This window comes from Ovis aries, chromosome 19 (assembly GCF_016772045.2).
Source record: "Ovis aries strain OAR_USU_Benz2616 breed Rambouillet chromosome 19, ARS-UI_Ramb_v3.0, whole genome shotgun sequence".
In the NCBI taxonomy this organism is placed as follows: Eukaryota; Metazoa; Chordata; class Mammalia; order Artiodactyla; family Bovidae; genus Ovis; species Ovis aries.
This window is the reverse complement of record NC_056072.1, coordinates 48,469,817-48,496,686: the sequence shown is the minus strand read 5'-3', so window position 1 is coordinate 48,496,686 and position 26,870 is coordinate 48,469,817. Positions and strand designations below refer to the sequence as shown.

The 26,870-nt window shown below is 49.9% G+C and overlaps 1 protein-coding gene across 4 annotated transcripts in view; it reads left to right on the top strand.

Moving 5' to 3' along the window:
* NISCH (nischarin) overlaps nucleotides 1–26,870 on the top strand; it is a 57,746-nt gene that overhangs the window by 14,524 nt on the left and 16,352 nt on the right. For 2 of the 4 annotated variants that reach the window (XM_015102389.3, XM_042236120.1), the window contains 8 exons: nucleotides 1,431–1,583; nucleotides 2,689–2,757; nucleotides 3,255–3,440; nucleotides 3,592–3,720; nucleotides 5,090–5,203; nucleotides 5,502–5,613; nucleotides 9,746–9,870; nucleotides 10,977–11,026. In XM_015102389.3, the coding sequence (XP_014957875.3) occupies nucleotides 1,431–1,583; nucleotides 2,689–2,757; nucleotides 3,255–3,440; nucleotides 3,592–3,720; nucleotides 5,090–5,203; nucleotides 5,502–5,613; nucleotides 9,746–9,870; nucleotides 10,977–11,026 (938 nt within the window). Of the gene's footprint in view, nucleotides 1–1,430; nucleotides 1,584–2,688; nucleotides 2,758–3,254; nucleotides 3,441–3,591; nucleotides 3,721–5,089; nucleotides 5,204–5,501; nucleotides 5,614–6,161; nucleotides 7,242–9,745; nucleotides 9,871–10,976; nucleotides 11,027–26,870 lie in introns of those variants that run through there. The other 2 variants (XM_042236121.1, XM_027958325.2) reach the window with 2 other exon arrangements.

The following is a 26,870-nucleotide window of genomic DNA, read 5'->3' as shown; positions in this document are numbered from 1 at the left end:
GTAAGCGCGACCTGGGTGCCGTCTGAGGGGCAGGACCCTGCACTGTGGTGGCCTCACTGCGAATTATGCAAAATCTGCCGCCTGTCAGGAATCAGAAGCTAGACTTTCCCCTGGGCAGCTGCACACTCCTGTGGGCCCTCCGAGTACTTGACAGTCCCTGAGATGCCTCAGGCTACATCGTCATCCCAAATCAACACTGTTAAACTTGAGATTTTAAGAGCAGGGTAATCCCCACCCCTCAGAAAAAGGTCACTGGTTTTTAGTAAATTTTCAGCAGCACGAGTGTCGGAACATTTGTTAGATGGATGGATGGGAATGTCCTCTAACTGTGGAAAGCCCTGGCTCAGCACTCATTTGCATCTTGTCCTCAGTGAGCTTGAATAGGCAGGCGAGGTCGTGTGTGCTGGGCCCTGTTGTTTATGTGTGAGTGACACAAACTCACAAACCAAGTATATAAGAGGTTTTTTTCCTTTTTACATTTTTATGGTTTGCATCTTAGTAATGACTTGAGTTCCAGGTGTCGCTAGTGGTAAAGAACACGCAGGAGATGTAAGGGATGCTGGTTTGATCCCTGGGCTGAGAAGATCCCCTGAAGAAGGAAATGGCAACCCACTCCAGTATTCATGCCTGAAGAATCCCATGGACAGAGGAGCCTGGCAGGCTACAGTCCATGGGGTTGCCAAGAGTCGGACGTGACTGAAGTGATTTAGCAGACTCAGTAATCTTAAAGTTCTTCTAGAAAGAAGCATAGTGTTACTTTTAGAACTTAGAGTATCTGATGAAGATTTAAGTTTGATGGAAAGTCTTTCTCTTGAGGCTGCTGGCCGAAAAGAGGCAGCTTGTTTCAGGCAGCTTTGCCCCTCTGGGAGGTACTCCCTGCTTTCCTGCTCAGGGAGCCCAGAGTGAGCCATTGAGAGAGGAGAAGTCTTATCAAAGGGCATCAGAAGCCGAAGCGAGGAGACCTGCCTCCTTCCCAGTAGACAGTGCCCCCGTGCTCCCTGCTGCTCCCCTGTCTCAGCCCTGCTAGATTCTACCCTGTGAAGTAATGGTTAAAAGGCCCATTGTCAGCCGCGGGGGCCACAGTGCCAGCTTGTAAAGCACGGTTGCCTAGAAACAGCAAATTCTGACCTTCAGCCTCCAAGATTTAAGCCAGAAAAGGCATCACTGTATAACAAGGCTCTTGTGAGCTGGAAAAGCGTTTGCTCTTGCAGCAAGGCCAGAAGATATTCCAAGTGGCTGTTATGTTTCTAAGCTCTTCAGTTATTTCACAATCGTTTCGAGGCATATGAACCAAAGCCCCGTTTTAATGCAAGTTCACTTCCACATACTAAATATGCTCCAGCCCTTCCTGAAATTTTGCAATGATTGTGTTCCCAGTGAGTGTTGCATGAGGGCTACCATGGGGGTGCTCACCAGATGTTCTCACACAGGAAGTCCTCGTTCCCGAAGCCTCGGAGTTCGATGAGTGGGAGCCAGCAGGCGCAGCCACGGAGGGCCCCGTGACTGCTGTCATCCCCACATGGCAGGCTCTGACCGCTCTGGACTTGAGTCACAACAGCATCTCCGAGATCGATGACTCTGTGGTATGCCCTCCACGGCCTGACCAGACCCTGGGGTTGGGTGTTTAACCTTTTACCAAAAGGACTAACGAAGAACTGTATCTGGTACTCTGTGCCTTGCCTGCAATTCTTAAGTTAATGGGGTTATTTAAAAGTTATTTAAAATCTTAGGGCTTCCCTGGTGGCTCAGTGGTAAAGAATCCGCTGGCCAATGCAGGAGCCACTGGTTCAACGCCTGGTCCAGGAAGACCCTACATGCCTTGGAGCAGCTAAGCCCGTGCACCACAGCTACTGAGCCTGTGCTCTAGAGCCCCGCAAGGCACAGCTCCCGAGCCCACGCTTGGCAGCTGCTGAAGCCCACGTGCCCCAGAGCCTGTGCTCCACAACAGGGGACGCCACCACAATGAGCAGCCCGAGCTCAGCCGCTGTGGAGGGCAGCCCCCGCTCACTGCAACTAGAGAAAAGCCTGGGGAGCAACGAAGACCCGGCACAGCCAAAAATAAATACTTTTTTTTTTAAAAGGAGGCTTAGAACGAAATGAAGTGTATTAATTGTGTGTGCATTTGATAGCATAGACACAGTGAGTGGTGAAATTTATTCCCAAGAAGGGGAGCAGAAAAGTTAGTCCATAGGTTCCAGGGACGTTCCTGGTAGTTCAGTGGTTAAGACTTTGTTTCCGCTGTAGTGGGGACAGGTTTGATCCCTGATCAGGGAACTAAGATCCAGTGTGCCTCACAGTGCAGCCAGAAAAAAAAGAAAAGGTTCCAGATGTTCCCCTGTAAGAGTGACGTCCAGATGGTACTTGGGCAGGAGTGTTTGTGGGTCTTGATGGGGGTGCAGAGTTGAAGAAGGACATACCTCCTTCTGTCCGCACTTGCTGTTTATCACTTTTACAAGCCAAGTGTTCTACGAAAACAGTGCGTCGCTGCTCAGCACCGGAGGCCCTCTGTTACGTGTTCCTGAGGATGTGCTGCTGGCTGGGCCCCGGGAGGTGTCGCGTCAGGGGCCCTGCACACATGGCCTACCTAGGAGTCTGTGGTCAGGCAGAAGCATCTGTCCCTCCTGTGTAGGGGCCGGAAAGGGTCCAGTCTCCTAGGGTAACGTCAGGTCTTGTCTTTTCTTTCTCAAGAAACTGATTCCAAAGATTGAGTTCCTGGACCTGAGTCACAATGGAGTGCTGGTCATGAACAATCTGCAGGTGATTAGTGTCTTTGGAGGCCTTTACTGTCTGTGAGCTTCTTACAAGGTCCCGTTCTCCTGAGATCAGGAGGCTGACGTGGCCTTGGGTGTCTTGGGGTTTCTCTCATGGGCACTTGAAGGGTATCTGGGGGTACTAGAGGTTTGTAAAGGCAGAGCTGCTGCCGTTCCCTTTGGTTCGCAACAATGCAATGAGCCATGTTGCTCTAGTTCCCAAAGTATAAATACACATTGGACAGGATAAAGATGATGCCTCAACTGTGAAGACGGACAGCCGTGTTTTCAAACCCTGCCTCTACTCCTACCCTGTGGGCTGTGTTGGCCCTGTAAACCTGTGCAGGGAAGAAGAGTTTCCCTTCTGAAGAAATGTTAGCGGGAACAGAGCGAGCCTGCAGAGCTAGTCGTTTAGGTTGGCGGGCCCATTATACCCTTCATGTCAGTGCCCACTGTCTGACCCTTGACCTTAACCACACGACCCTGTTGTTGATGCCGCCACAGCACCTGTACAACCTTGTGCACGTGGACCTGTCCTACAACAAGCTGTCCTCCTTGGAAGGGGTTCACACCAAACTGGGGAACATCAAGACCCTAAACCTGGCAGGCAACCTCCTGAGGAACCTGAGTGGACTGCACAAGCTCTACTCCCTGGTCAACCTGGATCTCAGCGACAACAGAATCGAACAGGTGAGCCGTGCCCCAGAAGGGGCACGGGGTTCTGGGGAGGCTGTGCCTCGACGTTGGTCACTTCGGTGAGAACGAGGGGCTTTTGCTGGCTGTCGCTCGTGTTGTCGCATTGCTGAGTTGTTAGCGAAGGGCCTCGGGGGATGCCTTTCAGATGGAAGAGGTCAGAAGCATCGGCAGCCTCCCGTGTCTGGAGCACGTGGCTCTGCTGAACAACCCCCTGAGTATCATCCCCGACTATCGGACCAAGGTGCTGGCTCAGTTTGGAGAGCGGGCCTCGGAGGTAAGCTGCTTGGGGAGACTCAGCTGCAGGTGACTTCTGCTCACGTACACCTGCCTGCTTCAGAAGGCCGTCCTGACCCTGAGCTGCCTTTCGGATCAGGGAAGTCCACTGCCTCCATAGGAAAAGGCTCCCTCGCTCCTCTTCTCTCGGGGGCCGCAGGCTGCCATGCTTCCTCAGGAGGCTGACCTCATGTCACCTGCGTCAGAGCATCAGGCCTGGGGGGCTCTCCGGGAACCAACAGGCACAGCCTGAGTGTGGAGGGGTTGTCTTCTCCTTGTTAAAAAGTAACGTTTACTCTGGGCTTCTCTGGTGGCTCAGCAGTAGAGAACCCGCCTGCCGGTACTGGAGATGCGGGTTCCATCCTTGGGTCGGGACGGTCTCCTGGGGGAGAAAGTGGTAGGGCACTCCGGTGTTCTTGCCTGGGACACTCCCATGGCCAGATTATGAGCTGGCAGGCTCCAGCCCTTGACGTTGCAGAATCAGACAGAATTTAGTGACTAAACAACAAACAACAATGTTAATTGTAGGCAAGAGTCAGGAATAAGTTACTTAATTCTGAGTATCTCATTTCCTGGACGACTTCTGGCCATAAAATCTCGTCATAAACCAGATGTGTTTGCCCACCTTGGCTGGTGTCACCCAGCCCAGTATCTGCCACCGGCTGATGGTCACCTGCCCGCCCGACAGGTGCCCTGCAGGTTCCCCGTCTCCTAGCTTCAAGCAGGCCGCGCTCCCACTGTCGCCAGACCCCAGGCCGGAAGACAGCTGGAAGGCTGTTTGCATCATCCCCCCACCCCTCCGTGTGTTTTCCGCCCCAGGTGCCCCTTTCCCCACACTGTCACCAAGACATCAGCTCCCCTCCCTCGGCCCTTGGGACCTTCCCTCGTTTGACCGCCCTGCTGTTCCCACTGCCTGCTGGCCCGTAGCTCGTTCCTGCACTTGGCAGGTGGGGTCCCTGCCTTCCTGCCTGCTTCCCGTGCCTTGGCTCTCCCAGTTCCCCAGCCCAGAAGGCTCTCCCCTTGCTCTTTGCAGATATGAGTTTCGTCACAATTGGAGGCTTAGTTCAAGGCACCACTTTCCCCTATTCCCAACCATCCCAGAGGCCTTCTCAGGGAACCCTGTGGCCTGTCTTCTCTTTTCCGAGAGGAACTCCCTGAGCCAGACTAGGCGTTGCGGGGCCTTGCTGGGTCACTCCAGGGAGCTCCAGGTCTCTTCTGCGGGTGGCAGAGATCTCCCTCCTGGCAGGCTGGGCCCCTGCAGCCCTGTGTGTCCTCGTGGGGCTGGGCCCACACCTTGGCAGGACCCCGCCATCTTGCTCGCACCATGCTGGCCAGCCCCTGTGCTGATGGCCATTTTCTGAACACCATAGGTCTGCCTGGACAACACAGTGACCACAGAGAAAGAGTTGGACACAGTGGAAGTGCTAAAAGCGATTCAGAAAGCCAAAGAGGTCAAGTCCAAATTAAGCAACTCTGAGAGGAAGGTGGGTCTTTGTGTGGGAGGTGGAGGAGTGGAATCCTGGCCGCACCACCCTGGCCTCCCCTCGGCTGTGCGTCCCTGTCCGTTCTCATCCGTGAGATGGGGGTGGCCGTCGGACCTGTCTCGTGGGGTTGCTGAGGGTTAGTCGAGGTCCTCCGTGTCACCGATGTGTGTGTGTGTGTGTGTGTGTGTGTGTGTGTGTGTGTGAGCACCGTAAGCTCTTCCTCACATCTCTGGCTCTGCCCAGTTCTGCTCTCCTGGATCTTTCACCTCTGCCCGGCTGACTCAGCACTCCCTCTCAGGTCAGCGAGGATGCTCGGCTCTCTGCTGCCCCCTGCGTCAGACCCAGCAGCTCCCCACCCAGCGCGGCTCCCACCTCTGCCTCCCTGCCCCAGCCCATCCTCTCCAACCAAGGTAACCATGTGTGTGTGTCTGCCTCCCTGACGGAGCTGCACAGGCCCTGCCCAGGCCCCCAGCTGGGCTGGGGTTGGGGGAGCGGGTTTGGACGCAGGGCGGGCATGGTGCTGTCTGCACACTAGCCCCTCCTGGGGAGGCGCGTGGCTGGGGGGTGCCTGGCTTGATTTCTCAGTTTGCTCAGTGAAGACTCCCCGTTGCTCTGACACCCACATCCAGTTCCTCTAGGGTACTGTGGGGTGTACTCTTTGAACACGCTCGGGGCTACTGGCCCATAAGGACCCCAAGCTCCTGCAGGCAGTGTGGGCAGGCTGGCTGCCTGTTAATGAGAAGCCAGGCCTCCTGGTTACTTCCCTGAGTCAGGTGGCCCCCCGCCCCGTCCCTGTGTGGGGAATGTGCCTCATCGCCGTGGCCCTGGGAGTGTGACCCAGCCCCGAACGCTGTGTTGGTGGGGCCGAGATGGGCTGTTGGTGGACCCATGGAAGACCAATCCCTTTCACCGACCCACTGTCTTAGCGTTTTCAAAGGGCTTTCACCTCTGAACCCAGGCATCCTCGGAGATGAGTGAGTGAAGCAGGTCCCATGAGTGTCTGCTGGCCCGGCCCCCACGGAAGAGGGGAGGGTGTGCCGTCCCGAGTGGAGCCAAGGCTCGGGACACACAGGAAGGAACGCCGCCCACCCGGGCTCCTGGAGTTGGAGAACTTGGTGTGAGGTCTTGGGAAAACAGTTTGACCCTATGTTTCAAGAGCCAGAAAAACGTTCCCACCCCTTGACTTGGTAACCCCGCTGGTGGGGATTTTATCTTAGCGGGTTAAGATAACAGGGAAGGGGGAGGTGAAATGCTCGGCGCAGCGCTGTTTCTGCCAGCAAAACATGGGCCACGGCGGGCATGAGAGAGAGAGGGAGGTTAAGCCGTGGTCCGGAGTTTCCTGCAGCCAGTGCCACCGAGCGGGGAAGGTGGGATATGAGGAATGCTGGGTGAAGTCAGAAAGCCTGTGCAGGGCAGCTCACCAAGGTCGCAGCCGTGGACGCGATCCAGAGAGTGGACGGGGCACGGCGGTGCTGGAGTCGCCATGTTTGCTTTTGTAACATTCTTGATTGAGAAATTCTGGTTTTCTATTTCTTTCTTTCTTTTTTTTTTAATGTAAAAGGGGAGGGGGCCTGTATCACTTTGAAGATGCTTCCCTGACCTGTCTCCTGTCGAGCGGCCAGAGCCCTCCTCAGGCCTCCTCCCCGCCGCACACGGCCCGGCACAGCCCTGGGGCCTGCAGGGGTCTGCGTGGCTAGGCTCTGGGGACCGGGAGGTGCGGCTGGCCCACCAGGCTGGGGACCCACCCGTTCCCAGTCTGCCTTTGTCGAGGCAAGAAATCAGTGAGTGTGCGCAAGCGAGTGAGCTGTGGGTGGCGAGGGAGGTGTCTGCCCCCGCAGCTGCAGCTGTGGGCGGCCCGCCTTTGGTGGCGAAGCCTCTGCAGCAGCCAGAGCCAGACTCGGTCCCCTTCGCTGGCCCCGCTCCGGGGCGCACCACGCAGTGGCTCACTGTAGTCCTCCCCCTTCCTTTCCCGGTCCTTCTACTGCACATTTAGACATTGTCTCCAGATCCTCTTACAAATAAAACTGCAGTGGATGTCTCTGTGTGCACATCTCTTTCCTTTTGGTGAGAAACAACAAAGGTTGGGCCCCATCTAGGCATTCTCATGTCCCCTGTCCTGTCCCCTGAGTGGCCCTTTCTGACCACTTGTTTGTACAGACCACAGTCCAGGAAGGAAGCAGAAAGACTGTCCCTATTCACATTTCCTCAGCTCCAAACAGGGTTTGGGAGGGTAGTGACAGGAAAATGCTGCTGCTTGTTGCTAGTGTGGAGGAATCCACAGAAATTCGTGTCCAGTCATGTGCTGCTGGACCTTGCCTGGATGGGCAAGGATTTCTTCCTGTAGGGAGCAGCTTTGCTCCCAGCCCGTTTTTGTAGAAGTGGACATACTTGTGAGTAAGCTGTCCCCCACCCCCGGAGGCCCGCCAGGAGGGGACACTATCCATTAAACACCAGGCCTCTGGTCACCTCAGGACCTGCCAGCCCAGCTTGTTGGCGCCATGGAGGGCTGTGGCCGTAGGGACTGATGTGGGAAGTGTCGGAGTTGATTCTCCAGCCAGGCCAGGTCCAGGGGCTGAGAGGAGGCTGTAGAGACGTGGTTAGGAGAGCAGGCGCCTGGCCTGGGTCCCCTGAGTTTACATCCCAGCTTCCCTGGCTGTGGTCCCCGAAGCAACTTGTTGCCTCCAGAAGCTCTGTTTTCTCTGCCCTACTTCATCAACTCTAAGATGCACGCATTCCCACCTTGTGCCTCTGAAGTTGAGACGCGTCTTTCAGTCAGTGGCATCTCATAGTTGCTGTCAGCCAGCTGCTATTCGTGATGGAGTTGGGGGAACACCTTCCGCGGACGCCTGCTAAGACCAAGATGGCGCCACGTCTCCGCGTCTTAGATTTGATGGGCTGTGGTAAATAATGGGAGGCGTGCGCGAGCTGACGCGGGGGAAGCACTTGGCACTGCTGGTCCATCAGAAGCGGCCAGTAAGGGCTCCCCACCTGTGTGTGTGTTGGAGGGTTTCCAGATGACCAGGACAGTCCCCTGAGAAACTTGGAGCCTCTTGGGAAGCTGAGCTGTACCCCCAAGGGAGGATGGGGCAGAAGGATTTGGGGCATTTGTGAAAGGTCTGTCTAGAGCAGTGAGGATTTTGCTCTGGAGGTGTATGTGAGGTGATTCTCAAAGGATGGTAGGATCTGAGCGCGTGAGGGAGGAGGGGGTGGATTCCGGGAGAGAATAGCATGCCTCATGCCTGGCTGTGTGCCTGCCGCCCTTCCTGCCTGCGCACAGCCCCTGCTGCTTTGCTCTGGTCAGGGTGGGGGGGGTGGGCGCCGGGTCTGGATTTGGACCATCTGCCTGCCCAGCCCATGAGTAGAGGACCTGGGCTGTGCAGGTTGTCCTGACCCCAGGCCGCAACTGAGCTGGACAAGGGTGTGGGGCTCTGTGAGCTCTCTCTGAGTCATTTTGTTGGGCCGTGGTGACTGGTGGTAAAGTCAGGCTATGGAGGCAAGCCCTGGCCTCCTTGAGATTTTGGTGGAATTAGGGGTTGACACCCAGCATTCATTTAACCAGCTGTATTTAGGAGAAAGTTAAAAAACATTTTACCCTCAACAAGTCTAGGAAATGTTTGGAGTGAAATAATGGACCCAGATGAGCTGAATTCATACAACAACCTCAGCAGGCTTTAAAAACAGCCGGAATGAGTCAGAGCGTGCTGCCCATGGGCGGTGGCCTTGGGGAGAGTCAGTGGGGTGCGTCCTGTGGGAAGCTGGGCCTGGGTTGTCCTTGCCAGCCCGGGAGGAAACCCGAGCCAGCAAGCAGGCCTGGCCTTCTGATGAGGGGTCCGGGACTCCTGGATCCGCAGAGCTTCCCAGGGCTGTTGGGTGGTGGGGTGGAGAGGCTTCAGCTCTGTCCCCAGGAAGAGGCTGTAGGAGCAAACACGTGTAAGACTCCTGGAAATTTTGCCAAACTGCTCTCTGAACAGGCGGGGCAACTCGCCCCGCAGAACCTGCCTCTGCCCAGTTAGGCCACACAGCCTGACCTTTGCTGAAGTGAGAGGCAAAACTCCCTTGGATGGTTCAGGAGGGTGAGCTTGGTCCTGTGTCATGCCCACTGGCTGTTCTTTTGTGGAATGTCTATTCATTCTTTGCAGCCTCCTAGTGGCATTTCTTTCCCCCATTTTTTGTTATCTGTAAGAGCATTTTATAGAGTAAACATACAAGCCTTTGACAAATACTGTGAGCACTTTTTTCTCATTTCATTCAAGTTGTTTTTTTTTTTTTCTTACAGAAGTTTAGTTATATGTAGTCACAGCTCAAGTTCTTTCTTTGGATTCAGGCTCAGAAATTCCCTTCCTGAGATTAGATGAGCGGGCGCTCGTTCTTCTAGTTATTTTAAGGTTTTGGTTGTAACATCTTCTTCTGTAGTCCACTTGCCTGGATTTGGGGGCTCTGATTAGCCCCCAGCCATGCTGTAGCCTGAGGATGCAGCCCCATTTGTTGAATGGCTGCTCTCCTGCCCCGCCTGCCCCACCCGCCTTCCCCTGGTCTCTCTAGGAATCATGTTCGTGCAAGAGGAGGCCCTGGCCAGCAGCCTCTCGTCCACCGACAGTCTGACTCCTGAGGACCGGTCCATTGTGGGAGGATGCTCTGATTCCTTGGAGTCCATTCCTGCGGGACAGGTAACCTCCTCCTCCTGCTCCCCGGGGTTGGTGACCCTGTGGCCCGCTCTCCTGCCTCCAGCTGTCTGCAAGTAGGAGGTGGCCAGTCTGGAGTCGTGGCAGGTGTGGCCAGTGCTTGGAGCGCTCTGCTGTGTGGTTCAGGGTCTGTTCAGTTAGCATCTGTGTGTCTGTCTCTCTCTCTGGGCTGATGGGGATAGGCAGTTTTCTCTCACTGGGTCCTAGGGGGCGAAGCCAGGTAACCCTTAGTGCCTGTGAAGACTTCCTGAGGAAGGCAGTTCAGAAGGTCCTGGGGGTGGGGGGGCTTATTTGCATTCCAAACCCATCAAGAAGTTTCTCCACTGCTGTCTGGCACCTCTGGGCCATTTTGCCCATTTCTACTCATCAGCCTGGTATTCTGGGATACATTGTGACTTTGTTACCTCCCCTGTGGCTGCTGCTGAGGGTCCCTGAGCTAATTCCTGTGTCTCTGGGAGAAAGAGGTCGGCGGGTGTGCGAGGGGCTCGTTTGCTGTGTGTGTGGGGAGTGTGCTTGGTGTCCGAGCCTGCCCACCCCTGTCTTTGCTCACCAGCACGGTCATGGCCCCGTGGCACTGGGGCAGTGGGCAGTTCCGCTCTGTCCCAGCACTCCCCAGCACTCTCCCTTCACCCACGGGCACAGTAGGAGGCTTCTGAGCCCTAGGTCTTCTCTGCTGTCCAGAGACCACTGGGAGGCCTTGCCAGGCCCTACACAGCCTCTGCTCACCATGTCCTCTTCTGGCCCAATACCAGATTGGTAGACAGTCCACACAGACTCTGGTATGGTACAGGGAACGTTCAGGTGCCAGACCCAGAGGCACAAGCTGAGCTGTGGAGGGTGAGAGGCTCTGGTCCAGAGGTTGGAAGCGTGGACTGGAGTCAGACCCAGGTGGGAGCCTCAGCCCTGCTGCGCATTGGCAGGGTAACTGGGTGACTCTCTGTCTCTCGGGGCCCCAGGATCCACCACAAGGTGGAGTGGGGATAGCGAGGCGCTTCCTGCAGGGCCATGAGGGAGGGCTCAGAGCTGGTACCTGGTGATTGCCAGGGCGTGGCTGGGCAGGTGGGGGCTGACTGTGTTTCCTTTCCTGGCAGGCACCTTCTGATGATTTAAGGGACGTGCCAGGAGCTGTTGGCGGTGTGAGGTAGGGCAGAGGCTGTTGTGGAAGACACTCGGGGCCTTCTGCATGTGCTCAGCATGGGCTGGTAGTAACCAAGATTGTGTGAAAAATCTGTTCATGGAAGTTGCATAGAGTTAGGTCTTCCTTTGAATAAACAAACAGATGAAATGGGCTCTGGTCTGTTTCACAGTTCTAATCCCTAAATTTGCTTTTCACAAGTGTTATCCTGTACTAGGGGTCAGCATGTCAAGGCCAGTTTAGTCCATTGCCTGTTTTGTACAATCTGTGATTTAAAAATGATTGTTCCATTCTCTTTTTTAAAAAAATTTATATATTTTTTAATGAGGCAAAGATGATTTAATGATAACAGGTACAATTCACAAACAAGATTGACATCGTAACCTATTAGACTCCTGACAGCAAAGAAAGAAAGATACAGAAAGCAAAAATCAGAAGAAATAGAAAGGAAAAGAAAAAAAATTATAATCATAGTGAAACATATTAACATTTCTGTGAGTATATTCTATTAAATGTAGGAAAAATAAGAGGATCATCTTGAATAATAATTAAACTATAGTAGATTTGTATTTATATTTATGTTAATCTTGTATCCTACATGAATACATGTAAAATTTTGTATCTCATACATTGTTATTGGATGTCCATAGAACATCTAAAGAAACTGGCAAAAAGATAAACATTACTAAATTTCAAAAAGTAGAATTCTTTTTTGTGTGTGATTCAGTTATGCATATACAGATATACTGGTTTTGAAATTACTTTCCCTTATAGGTTATTACAAGATTCTGACTACAGGTTCCTATGCTGTACAGTAAACCTTTGTTGCTTGTTCACATCTATTTTTTTAAATAGAAGTCTAGCATTCTATTCATACTAAATTAAACAAGTGGAATCAAAATGTTGTAAATTTTTTACTTAGGCAAAATTTCATAAGTCTAAATTCTAAACAGTTTCTAAAAAATATATATATGTATTTTTTATGTACAAAAGCTTTTTTTTTCTAATTTCATCCCTTTTTTATTATTAAACTTTATAATTTATTTTGGAGTTTGGCTGGTTATCATTGTGGTAGTTTGAGGTGGACAGCTGAGGGGCCCAGCCGTACGTACACGTGTATCCATTCTTGCCCCTCTGAGCCAGGCTGCCACATGGCACTGGTTCCCTGTGCTGTACAGTAGGACCTGGCTGCTTATCCGTGTTAAATTTAGCAGTGTTTACATGTTTATCCCAAACTCTGTAACTATCCCTTCCCCTCTGGCAATGCTCCAAGTTCTCCAAGCGCTCCAGTGTGCTTTCTGGTTTTCAGATAAGGCCACTGGCATCATCTCTCTCTCGATTCTGCCTGTGCGGGACGCCACGCGGCGTTTCTCTCTGGCTGACTCGCTTCGCGCGGTGTGGCGCTCCCTAGGCCCGTCCGTGTTGCTGCAGGTGGAGTTGGGTCGTTCTTTTTAGTGGCTGAGTGATGCTCCACTGCGTCTCACGCCTTCTTTCCCCGTTCCTCTGCTGATGGACGTTTGGGTTGCTTCCCTGTCTCGGCTGCTGTAAACAGTGCTGCAGTGAATATTGGGGTACACGTGTCACCTTGAATTGACGGTTTTCTCAGGGTATATGCCCAGGAGTGGGGCTACTGGCTCATGTGGCAGTTCTACTTTTAGTTCCTTAAGAAGCCTTCAGACTGTTGTCCACAGTGGCTGTATCAGTTCACAGTGGAAAAGAGCTTTTTCACTACCCTTGATAAAGGTTTAGACATTACTTTGCCAGCAAAGGTCCATGTAGTCAAGGCTATGGTTTTTCCAGTGGTCATGTATGGATGTGAGAGTTGGACTATAAAGAAGGCTGAGCGCAGAAGAATTGATGCTTTTGAACTGTGGTGTTGGAGAAGACTCTTGAGAGTCCCTTGGACTGCAGGATCCAACCAGTCCATTCTGAAGGAGATCAGTCCTCAATATTCATTGGAAGGACTGATGCTAAAGCTGAAACTCCAATATTTTGGCCACCTCATGCAAAGAACTGACTCATTTGAAAAGACCCTGACGCTGAGAGAGATTGAAGGCGGGAGGAGAAGGGGATGACAGAGGATGAGATGGTTGGATGACATCACCAACTCAATGGACATGGGTTTGGGTAAACTCTGGGAGTTGGTGGTGGACAGGGAGGCTTGGCATGCTGCGGTCCATGAGGTCTCAAAGAGTCGGACATGACTGAGCAACTGAACTGGTAAAGGTTTGAGAAAGAACATGAAAAAAAAAAGAGATGGAGGAGCTGGAAAACATAAGCTGAATGAAATGAGAGCACTGAATATGAAATACAGAAAGTGAAGCAAAGCAGATGAGAGTGAAAGAGCCTTGTGTAGCCCAGTAGTCAACATTTCAGCACGTCTGCTCATCAGAAACGTATCTGGAGCTCTGGTGAAAAAGCAGGACCTGGGCGTTTGTATTTTTCAAAAAATTCTGAGGTAACTCTGATATGTATTTGGATTTTAAAAAGGGATTACAGGTTTTTCTATTGAATGGTAGTTCTGGTGATATAGATAAAGATATTTTTGTTGACCAGTCATGATACAATGGTATTAAGTGATTAATACTTACATAATCACATTAGTGAAAGATGTTTATCAGTTTGCAGAATCAGTAGACAAAAAATAAAAGCTGATTACAATTGCAAGCCATAAGGGGAACATGATTAACCTAACAATATAAAATAATTACAATTTGGGGGTCAAGCAGAGTCATTTGATAAGTGGAAGCGCATACATCCACAGGTTTTCGTCTGCTGTGTCTTTTGGTTGGTGCGTTTAATCTATTTGCATTTAAGATAATTATCGATATATATGGCCCTATTATCATTTTCTTAATTGTTCTGGGTTCATTTTCTTTGGGTAGGTCTTTTCCTTCTCTTGGTTTCCTGCCTTGGTGTTTTTGGTGTAAAGCTTTTTTGGTGGTGCTGAATTCTCTTAACTTTTGCTTGTCTGGAAAGCTTTTGATTTCTCCGTCAAATCTGAAGGAGAGTCCTGCTAGGTAGAATATTCTTGGTTTTAGGTTCTTCCCTTTCATCACTTTAAATCTGTCGTGCCGTTCCCGTCTGGCTTGTAGAGTTTCTGTTGAGAAATCAGCTGATAGCCTGATGGGAGTTCCCTTGTCTGTTATTTGTCGTTTTTCCTGTGTTACTTTTAATACTTTATTTCTGTCTTTAATTTTTGTCAGTTTGATTACTGTGTGTCTCGCTGTGTTCCTCCTTGGGTTTCTCCTGCCTGGGACTCTCTGTGCTTCCTGGACTTGGTTGACTATTTCCTTTCTGATGTTACAGAAATTTTCAGCTATTCTCTCTCCAAATAATTTCTCAGGTGCTTTCTCTCTTCTCCTTCTGGGACCCTTACAGTGCGAATGTTTGTGCGTTCACTGTTGTCCCAGAGGTCTCTTGGGCTGTCTTCACTCATCCTCCGTCTTTGTTTCTATGTTCTGTTCTGCGGCAGTGATTTCCACTATTCTCTCCTTCGGGGCGTTCACCTGTTCTGCCCCAGTTATTCTGCCGTTGATTCCTCCCAGTGTACTGTCCGTCTCTCTCTGTGTGCTCTTTAGTTCTGGGTCTTTGGTGAGCATTTCTCGGATCTTCTCATTCTTTGCCTCCATTCTTTTTCTGCAAGGTTGCCTGTCTCCACTTCATGCAGTTGCTTTTCTGGGGTTTTATCTTGTCCCTTCATCTGGGACATAGATTTCTGCTTTTTCACGCTGATTAGCTTTTCTGTAATGCGGTTTTTGTTTTAGCTGCTGTGGGACTGTGGTTCTTCTTGCTTCTTCTCTCTGCCCTCTGATGGAGGAGGCTAAGAGGCTTGCGTAAACTTCCTGATGGGAGGGCCTTGTTGTTGTTCAGTTGCTCAGTTGTGTCTGACTCTTTACGACTTCATGGACTGCAGCACGCCAGGCTTCCCTGTCCTTCACTATGTCCAGTTTGCCCAGACTGAGGTCCATTGAGTCAGTGATGCCATCCAACCGTCTCATCCTCTGTCGTCCCCTTCTCCTCCTGCCTTCAATCTTTCCCAGCATCAGAGTCTTTCCCAATGAGTTGTCCGCATCAGGTGGCCAAAGTATTGGAGCTTCAGCATCAGTTCTTCCAGTGAATAATCAGGGTTGATTTCCTTTAGAATTGACTGGTTTGATCTCCTTGCAGTCCAAGGGACTCTCAAGAGTCTTCTCCAGCATCACAGTTCAAAAACATCAATTGTTCAGCGCTCAGCCTTCTTTATGGTCCAGCGCTCACGTTTGTACATGACTATTGGAAAAGCCGTAGCTTTGACTGTACAGACGACCTCCGTCAGCAAAGTGATGTCACTGCTTTTTAACATGCTGTCTAGGTTGGTCATAGCTTTCCTTCCAGGGAGCAAGTGTCTTTTAATTTCATGGCTGCAGTCACCGTCCACAGTGATTTTGGAGTCCAAGAAAATAAAATGTGTCGCTGTTTCCATTGTTTCCCCATCTATTTGTCATGAAGTGATGACACTGGATGCCTTGATCTTCATTTTCTGAATGCTGAGTTTTAAGCCAGCTTTTTCACGCTCGTCTTTCACCTTCATCAAGAGGCTCTTTAATTCCTCTTCACTTTCTGCGGTAAGGGTGGTGTCATCTGTGTATCTGAGGTTATTGACATTTCCCCCAGCAATCTTGATTCCAGCTTGTACTTCATCCAGCCCGGCATTTTGCATGATGTACTTTGCATATAAGTTAAATAAACAGGGTGATAATATACTGCCTTGACGTCCTCCTTTCCCCATTTTGAACAAGTCTCTCGTTCCGTCTGGTTCTAACTGTTGCTTCTTGACCTGCATACAGATTTCTCAGGAGGCAGGTAAGGTGGTCTGGTATTCCCATCACTTTAAAAATGTTCCGCAGTTTGTTGTGATCCACATGGTCAAAGACTAGCGTAGTCAGTGAACCACAAGTAGATGTTTTTTCTAGAATTCTCTTGCTTTTTCTGTGATCCAGTGGATGTTGGCAATTTGATCTCTGGTTCATCTGCCTTTTCTAAATCCATTTTGTACATCTGGAAGTTTTTGGTTCACGTACTGTTGAAATTTGGCTTGACGGATTTCGAGCATTACCTTGCTAGCACGTGAAATGAGTGCAATTGTGCAGTAATTTGAACTTTCCTTGGCATTGCCCTTCTTTGGAATTGGAATGAAAACTGACTTTGTCCAGTCTGTGGCCACCGCTGAGTTTTCCAAATTTGCTGGCATATTGAGTGCACTACTTTAACAGCGTCATCTTTTAGAATTTGAAATAGTTCAGTTGGAATTCCATCACCTCCACTAACTTTGTGGTAATGCTTCCTAAGGCCTACTTGACTTTGCGTTCCAGGACGTCTGGCTCTAGGTGAGTGACCATACCATTGTGGTTATCTGGGTCATTAAGACCTCTCTTGTGTATTTCTTCTGTACAGTAAGGTAACCCACTTATACATATGTGCACATTCTTTTTAAAGTTGTTTCCCGTTACGGTTCTCCCAGGAGATCTAGTTCCCTGCAGTACACATTAGGACTCTGCTGTTCACCCATCCTTTTTGGCCTGAGCTGGGTCTTCGCTGCAGTGTGTGGGCTTTCTCTAGTTGCAGCTCTTGGTCTTGTTGCAGAGCACGGGCTGTACTAAGTAGCTGAGGCTCACAGGCTCTCTAGTTGTTACCAGCTGGTTTAGTTGCCGTGTGTCACGTGCGATGTTAGTCCCCAACCAGGGATCTAACCTGCATTCCCTGCGTTGGAAGGCAGATTCTTGACCACTGGTCCACCAGGGACATTTGTGTTCATTGTAAACATCAGAGTTTGCATCTGCTAACCTGGAACTCCCTGTCTGTCTCCTCTTCCCCTCCCACTTTGCAACTCAAAGTCTGTTCTCTGTGTCTGTGAGGCCGTTGTGTTGGCAGGTCTGTCTGTGCCGTTCTCCCTCCCTGTTTCATCTTCTGTCTCTTCACCTGTCTGTCTCTACCCCTCTCACATCCTGCCCCTTTCTGTTTCGCTCCCTCTTGGTCTCTCTCTGCCTCTCTTTCTTGCTCTGTTTCCCTTCCTCCCTCCCTCTCCCTTGGTCTTTGTCTCTCTCCTGGTCTGTCTCTGTGTCTGTCTGACCTCCACCACCGCTCTGCCTGCCTCCTTCCCTTTCCCTTTTTCTGTCTCACTCTCTTTCTCCCTACTTTCCTCTCTCTCCCCCTTCCTCCCACACACACTCTTTCTTTCTCTCTGTCTCTTTCTCTCCTCTTCCCCCCTCTCTCAGTCCGTCTTTATCCCTCCCTCTTTCTTTCTGTTTCTCTCTTTGCTTCCTGCGCTCTCTCTGTGCCTCTCTCTCTCTCTGTCCCTCCCTCTTTCACTGTCTCCCCCTCCGTCCCTCCATCTGTCTCTCTCTCCCTGACTCTCTCCCTGTCTCCCTCTCTTTCTCTCTGTTTCTCTCTCTCCCTCTCTTCTCTCTGTTACACCCTCCCTCCGACTCTCTCTCTCTCTCTCAGTCTCTCTCCCTTTCTGGTTTTTTTGCTCCCTGTCTGTCTCTCCTTTCCCCTCTGCCTCTCTCTGTCTAGGTCTCTCTCTTTGTCTGTGTCCCTCCCTGTCTCCCTCCCCGCTGCCCGCCCTGTCTGTTGGTCTCCCTGTCTCTCCCTGACTCTGTGCCTCCCTCCTCCTCTCTCTCTCTCTTTGCTCCTTTCTCTTTCTCGCCCTGTTGCTCAGTTTCTCTTCCTCTTTGTTGTTTCTTTTTCCCGCCCTCCCTCCTCCTCTCTTGGCCTCTCTCTCTCCTTCCCTCTCTCTTCCTCTGTCCTTTTCTGTCTCCCCCCCTCGCTCTCCCCTGTGCCTCTCCCCGCCCCCCATTCCCTCTTTCTTCTTTCTGTCTGGTCCTCTGCCTTTCTCTGTGCGTCCTTTCCTCTTTCTCCCTCTCTCTGTCAGTCATGTTTCTCTCCCTGCATCTTTTTCTTTCTTTCTCACTCCCTATGTACGTCTTAGTCTCTCCTTGACTCCCTATTCTCTCTGTGTCTTTCTCTAATTCTCCTTCCCTCCCACCCTCTCTCAGTCTCTCTCCCTGTCTCTCTGTTTATCTTTCTCTCACTTCCTTCCCACGCCTCCCCCCCGGCCCTCTCTCTCTCTTTTTCTCCCTTCATTCTCTCTCTCTGCCTTCTCTCTCCTTCTCTCTCCTTCTTTCCCCTTGTCCCTTTCTCCCTAGCTCCTTCCCTCCCTGCCTCTGTCGGTGTCTCCTCGTCTCCCTTTCTTCCTCTCTCTCCCACCGTCCCTCTTTCTTTGTCTCCCGTTTTCTCTCTGGGTCTTTCTCTGTGTCCTTCTCTTCTTCCTCCCTCTCTCTCTGCTTGCCCTGTTTCACGGTCTGCATGTCAGTGACGTCATCCGGCATTTGGTCTTTCTGACTCACCTCACTCAGTGTGATGATCTCTCAGCGCACCCATGTTGGCTTCAGGTGACATCGTTTTGCTCTGTTTTATGGCTGAGCAGCGCTCCGTGGTGTCCATGTACCACATCGTTATCCCTTCACCTGTCCATGGGAATTTAAGCTGTTTCCATGTCTTGGCTTCTGTGTGTTGTGCTCTGTGAACATAGGGGTGCATGTATCTTTCTGAATTAGTTTGTTTATTCATTTATGGCTGCACAGGGTCTTTGTTGGCGCGGGTGGGCTTTCTCAAGCTGCAGTGAGCGAGGCTCCTCTCTGGTTGCATGTGGGGGCCCCTCTCTGGTTGCGTGTGGGGGCCCCTCTCTGGTTGCGTGTGGGGGCCCCTCTCTAGTTGTGTGTGGGGGCCCTTCTCTGGTTGTGTGTGGTGACTTCTCTTGCTGTGGAGCGTGGTTGCTAGGGCGCGTGGGTTTCCACGGTTGCAGCAAGCAGGCCCGGTGGTGGAGGCGCGCAGGCTTTGGACTGTGTGGACTTAAGCAGTTGGGAGGCGTGGGCCCAGTGTTTGTGGCATGTGGGCTCCGTAGTTGGGGTGCACAGGCTTAGTTTCCCTGTAGCATCTGGAATCCTCCCAGACCCAGGATCAAACCCAGCTTCCCTGCACTGGCAGGCAGGTCTTAACAGCTGGATCACCAGGAAGTCCTCTATGTATTTTTTTTATTTCTTCAGTGATTTCTTGGTTATTTAGTAGCATGTTATTTAGCTTCCATGTGTTTCTGTGTTTTTCATAGTTTTTTCCGCCCATAATTGATTTCTAATCTCATAGTGCTGTGGTTGGAAAAGATGTTTGATATGATTTCTATTTTCTTAAATTTAGTGAACCTTGATTTGTGACCCAAGATGTGATCTGTCCTGGAGAATGTACCGTGTATACTTGAGAAGAAAGTGTATTCTGCCACTTTTGAGTAGAACATTCTGTCAGTATCAAGTCTATCTGGTCTGTTGTGTTATTTAAAGATTGTGTTTCCTTATTTATTTTGTGTCTGGGTGATCTGTCCAGTGGTGTAAGTTGGGTGGTAAATTCCCTTCTGTTTCTGTTACTGTCGATTTTCCCCTTTGTGGCTCTTAGCATTTGCCTTATGCATTGAGTTGCTCCTGTGTTGGGCGAATAAACATTTATAATTGTTATACCTCCTTGTGAGACTGATCCCTTCATTATGTACTGGCCTTCCTTATCTCTTGTAACAGTCTTTATTTTAAAGTCTATTTTATCTGCTGTGAGTAATGCTATTCCAGCTTTCTTTTCATTTCCATTTGCATGGAATATATCTTTTTCCATCCCCTCTTTTTCAGTCTGTATATGACTGTAGGTCTGAAGTTGGTTTCTTTTAGATAGTACAGGTCTTGTTTTTTCATCCATTTCGTCAATCTGTGTCTTGGTGGGAGCGTTTTATCCATTTTCGTTGTAGGTAATTATTGATATGTGTGTTTCTATTACCATTTTCTTAATTGCTTTGAATTTGTTTTTAATGGGTCCTTTCTTGTCTTTGTGTTTTTAGCCTAGAGAAGTTCTTTCAGCATTTGTCATAAACCCGATTGGGTAGTGCTGAATTCTCTTAGCTTTTGCTTGTCTGAAAGTTTTTTTTTAACTTTTTTTTTGGCTGTGTTCCTCATTATGTGGAATCTTGTTTCCTTGACCAGAGATCGAGTCCAGGCCCCATGCACTGGAAGCGTGTAGTTTTAATTGCCAGAGAAATCCCTTGTCTGTAAAGCTTTTGATTTATCCATTGAATCTGAATGATATCCTTGCCAGGTAGCCTAATCTTGGTTGTAGATTTATCCCTTTCATTTTAAATACATCTTGCCACTCCTGTCTGGCCTTCAGAATTTCTGCTGAAAAATCGGCTAATAACCTTACGGGGATTCCTTTGTATATTATTTGTTGCCTTTTTTAAAATTTAATTTTTGTTGCTTTGATTAATATGTGTCTCTGTATGTATCTTCTCCGATTTATCCTGTATGGGACTGTCTGGACTTGGGTGCCTTTTTCCTGTGTTAGAAAAATTTTCAAGTATAATCTCTGCAAATATTTTCTCAGACCCTTTCTCTCCTTCCAGGACCCCTGCGATTTGAATGCTGGTGTGTTTAATGATGTCCCAGAGGTCTCTGAGACTGTCCTTATTTATTTTGATTCTTTTTTCTTCATTCTGCTCAACAGTTCCTTCGATCTTATTTTTTCTTCTGCTTCAGTTACTCTGCTCTCAGTTCCTTCCGGGGCATCTTTCACTTCAGTTCTGGCGTTTCTCGTCATTGTTTGTTTGCTCTTTAGCTCTTCTAGGTCCTTGTACATTTCAGGTATTTTCTCAACCCGTGCCTCCGTTGTCTTTCTGGGATTTAGGATCAGCTTTACTGTCGTTGCTCTCTGAACTCTTTTTCGGGTGTTTTGCCTGTTTCCTCTTCATTTATCTGGTCTTGTAGGCTTTTACATTGCTCCTTCGTCTGTATCGTATTTTTTGTCTCTCTCTCTGTTTTTCGGTGAGTGGGACTGTTTCTGTCTTGCTGGTTGCTTGGCCTGAGACGTCCAGCCCTGGAGTTTGCAGGCCATGGGTGGAGCTGGGTCTTGGTGCTGAGAGGAGAACCTCAGGGAGAGCTCACGCTGATTAATATGCCTGGGGTCTGAGGGTCTCTGTTAGTCCAGGGGTTCAGACTCAGTGCTTCCACCTCAGGAGCTCAAGCCTGATCCCTGGCCTGGGAACCATGACCCCGCAGGTCACAAAGTGCTGCCCTCCCCCACCCCACCCCCCAAAAAAAGGCAACAGACAAGGAGCAGACAGTAAAAAGGAGTAAAAAATAAAACTAGAAAATATGTTAGAAAAAATAAAAGTGCAACAACAACAAAGCTAAACAGAATCACAGTAGCAGCCCCCACCCCGCCTCTGCTCTGCCTCCCTCCCTCCTTCCCCCACCACACCCTACCTGCTTGCATGGAGGCTCCTCCAGGCCCCGTAGGCGTCTGGGGTCCCCCGCCAGCAGCTGGTTGGTGCCACTGTGCTGCCGCCGCCACTGTGTTAGGAGACGTGCATCCCTTGTCCTGTCACCCCGCCATCCGTGCCTGCCTCTGGCTTCCACTTCTGCTCCCGGTGCTCCCCAGTCTCCCCCCACCCTGCCGCCTTTTAAACATGGGACTGTGTATTGCCTGAGCTGGGCCTCCATTGCAGTGTGTGGGCTCTCTCTGCTTGCAGCTCTCGGTCTTCTCTTGCTGTGCAGCACGGGCTCTGGAGCGCGTGGACTCAGTAGTTGCGGCTCGAAACTCTTGCTGTCACGAGCTGGTTTAGTTGCCCTGTGGGATGTTAGTTCCCCAACCAGGGGTCTAAGCCGCGTCGCCTGCCTTGGAAGGCAGATTCGTAACCATTGGGCCACCAGGGACGTTCCTGTTCGTTGTAAATATCAGAGTTTGCCTCTACTGACCCAGAACTGCCCGTCCATCCCTTCCTTCGCTCCCCCTTGGCAACGCAATCTGTTCTGTCTGTGAGGCTGCTTCTTAGGTAGGTTCATTTGTGCCCTGGTTTTTTCCCAGCCTTCTTTCATTGTCTGTTTCTCTTGCCCTGTCTCTCTCCCCGCCGCCTTGCCTCTCTTTCCCTCTCCCCCGGCACCGCCCCCCTCACTGCCTCTCTTTCTCTCCCTTTCTCTCCCTGCCTGCCCCCTTCTCTCTGATCTGTCTCTCTGAATCTCTCTCTCCCCCTCCTCCTCTCAGCCTTTCTCTCCCTCCCAGCCTCTCTGTATGTCTGTCTTCCTCTGTGTCTCTCTTCCGCTTGCTCTCTTGGTCTTTCTCTGTCTCCTGGTCTCTTTCTCTGTCCCTTTATCCCTTTCTCTCTCTCTCTCTCCCTTCTTCCCGCCCTGTCTCTTTCCCTCACTCTGTTTCTCCCTCTTTCCCTTTGCCTCCGTCCCTCTCTTTGCCTCCCCTGCTCCCTGGAGTTGGTCCCGCTTTCTTGCTCTGCCTCTTTCTGCCTCCAGTCACTCTCTGTTTCTCCCCTACCCGCCCCCCACCGCCCACAACACACACTCTCTTGGTCTCTCTCTTGCTCCCTTTTTCTTTCTCTCCCTCTCTCTCCCCCACCTCACACCCTTTTTCTTTTTCTCTCTCTCCCGGTCACTGTGTCTCCTCCCTCCCGCCCACTCTCTTGGTCTCTCCCTGTCTGTTTCCTTCTTTCTCTGTCTCCCTCCCTCCCTGTCTCTGGATCTCTCTCTGTATCCCCCTCTGTCTCCCCTCCCTCTTCCTTGGTGTCTCTCCTCCCGCTCCCCGTTCCCTGTTTGTCTGTCTGTCTCTGTCCCTCCGGCTTAGCCTCTTTCCCTGTCTCTGTGTCTCTCTCCTGCTCTTTCCCCACCCTGTTTCCCTCATGTCTCTCCTGTCTCTCTCCCTTCCCCCTTCGGTCTTCCTCTGCCTCTGTCTCACCCTGTCTCTCCTCCCTCTCCTCTTTCTTTCGGTCTCTTTCTCCCTCTGTCTCTCCGTCTTTCTCCCTCCCAGTCTCTCTCGGCCTCTCTTTCTCAGAGTTCTCTCCGTGTCTCTTTCTCCCTCCCTCTCAATTTCTGTCCTTCTGCCTCCTTTTTCCCGTCTCTCTCTCTCTCTCTCTTTCTCCCTCCCACTCTCGGTCTCTCTTTCTCTGTGTATCTCTCTCTTCCTGTCTCTTTCTCTTTCATCTCTCTTTCTGCCTTTAAACCTCCTTCCTCCCAGCCTCTCTGTCGCTCTCTATTTCTCCCTCCCTCCTACTCTGTTTCTCTCCCTCTCTCTCTCACGTTCTCTTTTTCTCCCTCCCTCCCCCCATTTCTGCCTCGCTCCTTCTCAAACTCTGTCTCTCTCCTTCTCTCCTCCTCTCTCTCTCCTCCTCGCTCTCCCCACCCCTTTCTTTCTTTGTCTCTCTCCCTCTCCCCTATCTCTTCCTCCCTTCTTCCCTCTCTTTGCCCCTCTCCTTCCCTCCCCATGTCTCCCTCCCTCTCTCTCCCCTCCCTCTTTCTCTGCCCCCTTCCCTCTTTTCTTTTCTGTCTCTGGTCTCTCTCTGTCTCCCCTACCCTCTCTCTTGATTTGCCTCTGACTGCGTGTCTCTCTTTGATTTAGGTCCTACCTGAATGGCCTGCAGTGGTTTTCCTTACTTTCCGCAATTTGAGCCTCAATTTTGCAATAAGGATGGTCTGAGCCACAGTCCAGGTCTTGTTTTTGCTGACTGGATAGAGCTCCTCCATCTTCAGCTGCAAGAATATAATCAACTTGATTTCTGTATTGGTCCTCGGGTGATGTCCATGTGTAGAGTCTTCTCTTCTGCTGCTGGAAGAGGGTGTTTGCTATGGCCACTGCATTCTCTTGGCAAAACTTTGTTAGCCTTTGCCCTGCTTTATTTCGTACTTCAAGGCCAAACTTGCGTGTTACTCCAGGTATCTCTTGACTTCTATTTTGCATTCCAGTCCTCTGTGCTGAATAGCACATCTTTTTTTGGTGTTCGGTCTAAAAGGTCTTGTAGGTCTTCATAGAACTGTTCAACTTCAGCTTCTTCAGCGTTACTGGTTGGATCCATAGGCTTGGATTACTGTGATATTGAATGGTTTGCCTTGGAAACAAAGAGAGATCATTCTGCGGTTTTTGAGATTGCTCTCAAGTACTGCACTTTGGATTCTTGTTGACTCTGAGGACTACTCCATTTCTTCCGAGGGATTCTTGTCCATGTAGTAGATCCAGTGGTCATCTGAATTAAATTCACCCACTCCAGTACACTTTAGTTCACTGATTCCTAACATGTCAATGAGAATCTCCGGGGAATCTGACTTTGAAGGTCAGTGGGATTTCATTACAGAACTTCCACAGGACTGGGAAAACAGAGACTCTTGGAGGGCACAAACAAAACTTTGTGAGCCCCAGAACCTAGGAGAAAGGAGCATTGACCCCACAACAGACTGAACCAGACTTGCCGGTGACTGTCCAGGAGTCTCTGGCAGAGGCGTGGGTCTACAGTGGCCTGCCTCTCGGGGTCAGCAGCTCTTCTGGGAGGTGTGTTGGTATAAGTTCTTTTGGAAGAGGTCTGTCTCCATTACCCTATAGGGCGAGAGCACAGCCCCACCTATCAGCAGGAAATTGGATTAAAGATTTACTGAACAAGTCACGCGATGGTGTGATCACTCACCTAGAGCCAGACATCCTGGAATGTGAAGTCAAGTGGGCCTTAGAAAGCATCACTACAAACAAAGCTAGTGGAGGTGATGGATTTCCAGTTGAGCTGTTTCAAATCCTGAAAGATGATACTGTGAAATTGCTGCACTCAATATGCTAGCAAATTTGGAAAACTCGGCAGTGGCCACAGGACTGGAAAAGGTCAGTTTTCATTCTAATCTCAAAGAAATGCAATGCCAAAGGATGCTCAAACTACCGCACAATTGTACTCATCTCACATGCTAGTAAAGTAATGCTCAAAATTATCCAAGCTAGGCTTCAACAATACGTGAACCGAGAACTCCCAGATGTTCAAGCTGGTTTTAGAAAAGGCAGAGGAACCAGAGATCAAATTGCCAACATCCGCTGGATCATGGAAAAAGCAAGAGAGTTCCAGAAAAACATCTATTTCTGCTTTATTGACCATGCCAAAGCCTTTGACTGTGTGGATCACAATAAACTGTGGAAAATTCTGAAAGATATGGGAATACCAGACCACCTGACCTGCCTCTTGAGAAACCTGTATGCAGGTCAGGAAGCAGCAGTTCGAGCTGGACATGGAACAACAGACTGGTTCCAAATAGGAAAAGGAATACGTCAAGGCTGTATATTGTCACCCTGCTTATTTAACTTATGTGCAGAGTACATCATGAGAAACTCTGGGCTAGAAGAAGCACAAGCTGGAATCAAGATTGCCGGGAGAAATATCAGTAACCTCAGATATGCAGATGATACCACCCTTATGGCAGAAAGTGAAGAGGAACTAAAAAGCCTCTTGATGAAAGTGAAAGAGGAGAGTGGAAAAGTTGGCTTAAAGCTCAACATTCAGAAAACGAAGATCATGGCATCTGGTCCCATCACTTCATGGGAAATAGATGGGGAAACAGTGGAAACAGTGTCAGACTTTATTTTTTTGGGCTCCAAAATCACTGCAGATGGTGACTGCAGCCATGAAATTAAAAGACGCTTACTCTTTGGAAGAAAAGTTATGACCAACCTAGATAGCATATTCAAAAGCAGAGACATCAGTTTGCTGACTAAGGTCCGTCTAGTCAAGGCTCTGGTTTTTCCAGTGGTCATGTATGGATGTGAGAGTTGGACTGTGAAGAAAGCTGAGCGCCGAAGAATTGATGCTTTTGAAGTGTGGTGGTGGAGAAGACTCTTGAGAGTCCCTTGGACTGCAAGGAGATCCAACCAGTCCATTCTGAAGGAAATCAGCCCTGGGATTTCTTTGGAGGGAATGATGCTGAAGCTGAAACTCCAGCCCTTTGGCCACCTCATGCGAAGAGTTGACTCTTTGGAAAAGACTCTGATGCTGGGAGGGTTGGGGGCAGGAGAAGAAGGGGATGACAGAGGATGAGATGGCTGGATGGCATCACCGACTTGATGGACATGAGTCTGAGTGAACTCCAGGAGTTGGTGATAGACAGGGAGGCCTGGCGTGCTGCGATTCATGTGGTCACAAAGAGTCGGACACAACTGAGCAACTGAACTGAACTGAATAATAAGTGATGTTGAGCATGAATAATAAGTGATGTTGAGCATCTTTTCATGTGCCTCTTGGCCATCTGTATGTCTTCTTTGGAGAGATGTCAGTTTAGGTCTTTGCCTATAGTTTGATTTGGTTTTTTGTTTGATATTGAGCTTATGAGCTATTTCTATATTTTGGAGATATACATAGTGAAGAAATTCAGAAAGAGAAATAAAGATGATTTATTAATACATACATGTGGAATCTGGAGAAATGGTACAGATGAACTGACTTGTAGGGCAGGAATGAGACAGAATGGACTTGTGGATACGGGTGGGGGTGGCGCGAGGGTGTGTGAAGTAGAGCAGGAGGTTAGGAGCCACGCACGTGCCCTGCCATGTGCAGAGCGCTAACGCGAACCTGCTCTGTAGCCCTGGAAACTCAGGTTGGTGCCCTGGGATGACCTAGATGCCTGGGGTGGGGATGAGGGTGTGAGGGAGGTCAAAGAGGAGAAGGAGGATATTTGTATACATATAACTGATTCATTCATTGTATAGCAGAAACTAACACAATATTGGAAAGTAACTACACTCAAAAGTGTTTTCTGATCTTTCATTAATTTTGTATCCTGCAGATTTTCCAGATTCAATGATGAGCTCTCATAGTCTTCTGATAGTGTCTTTGGATTTTTTGTGTATCTGCAAACAGTGACAATTTTACGTTCTTGTTCCAGTTTGGATTTCTTTTATTTCCTTTTGTTTTCTGGTTGCTGAGACTAGACTCTCAAAGAACTGTGTTGAATAAAAGTGGCAAAAGTAAACATCA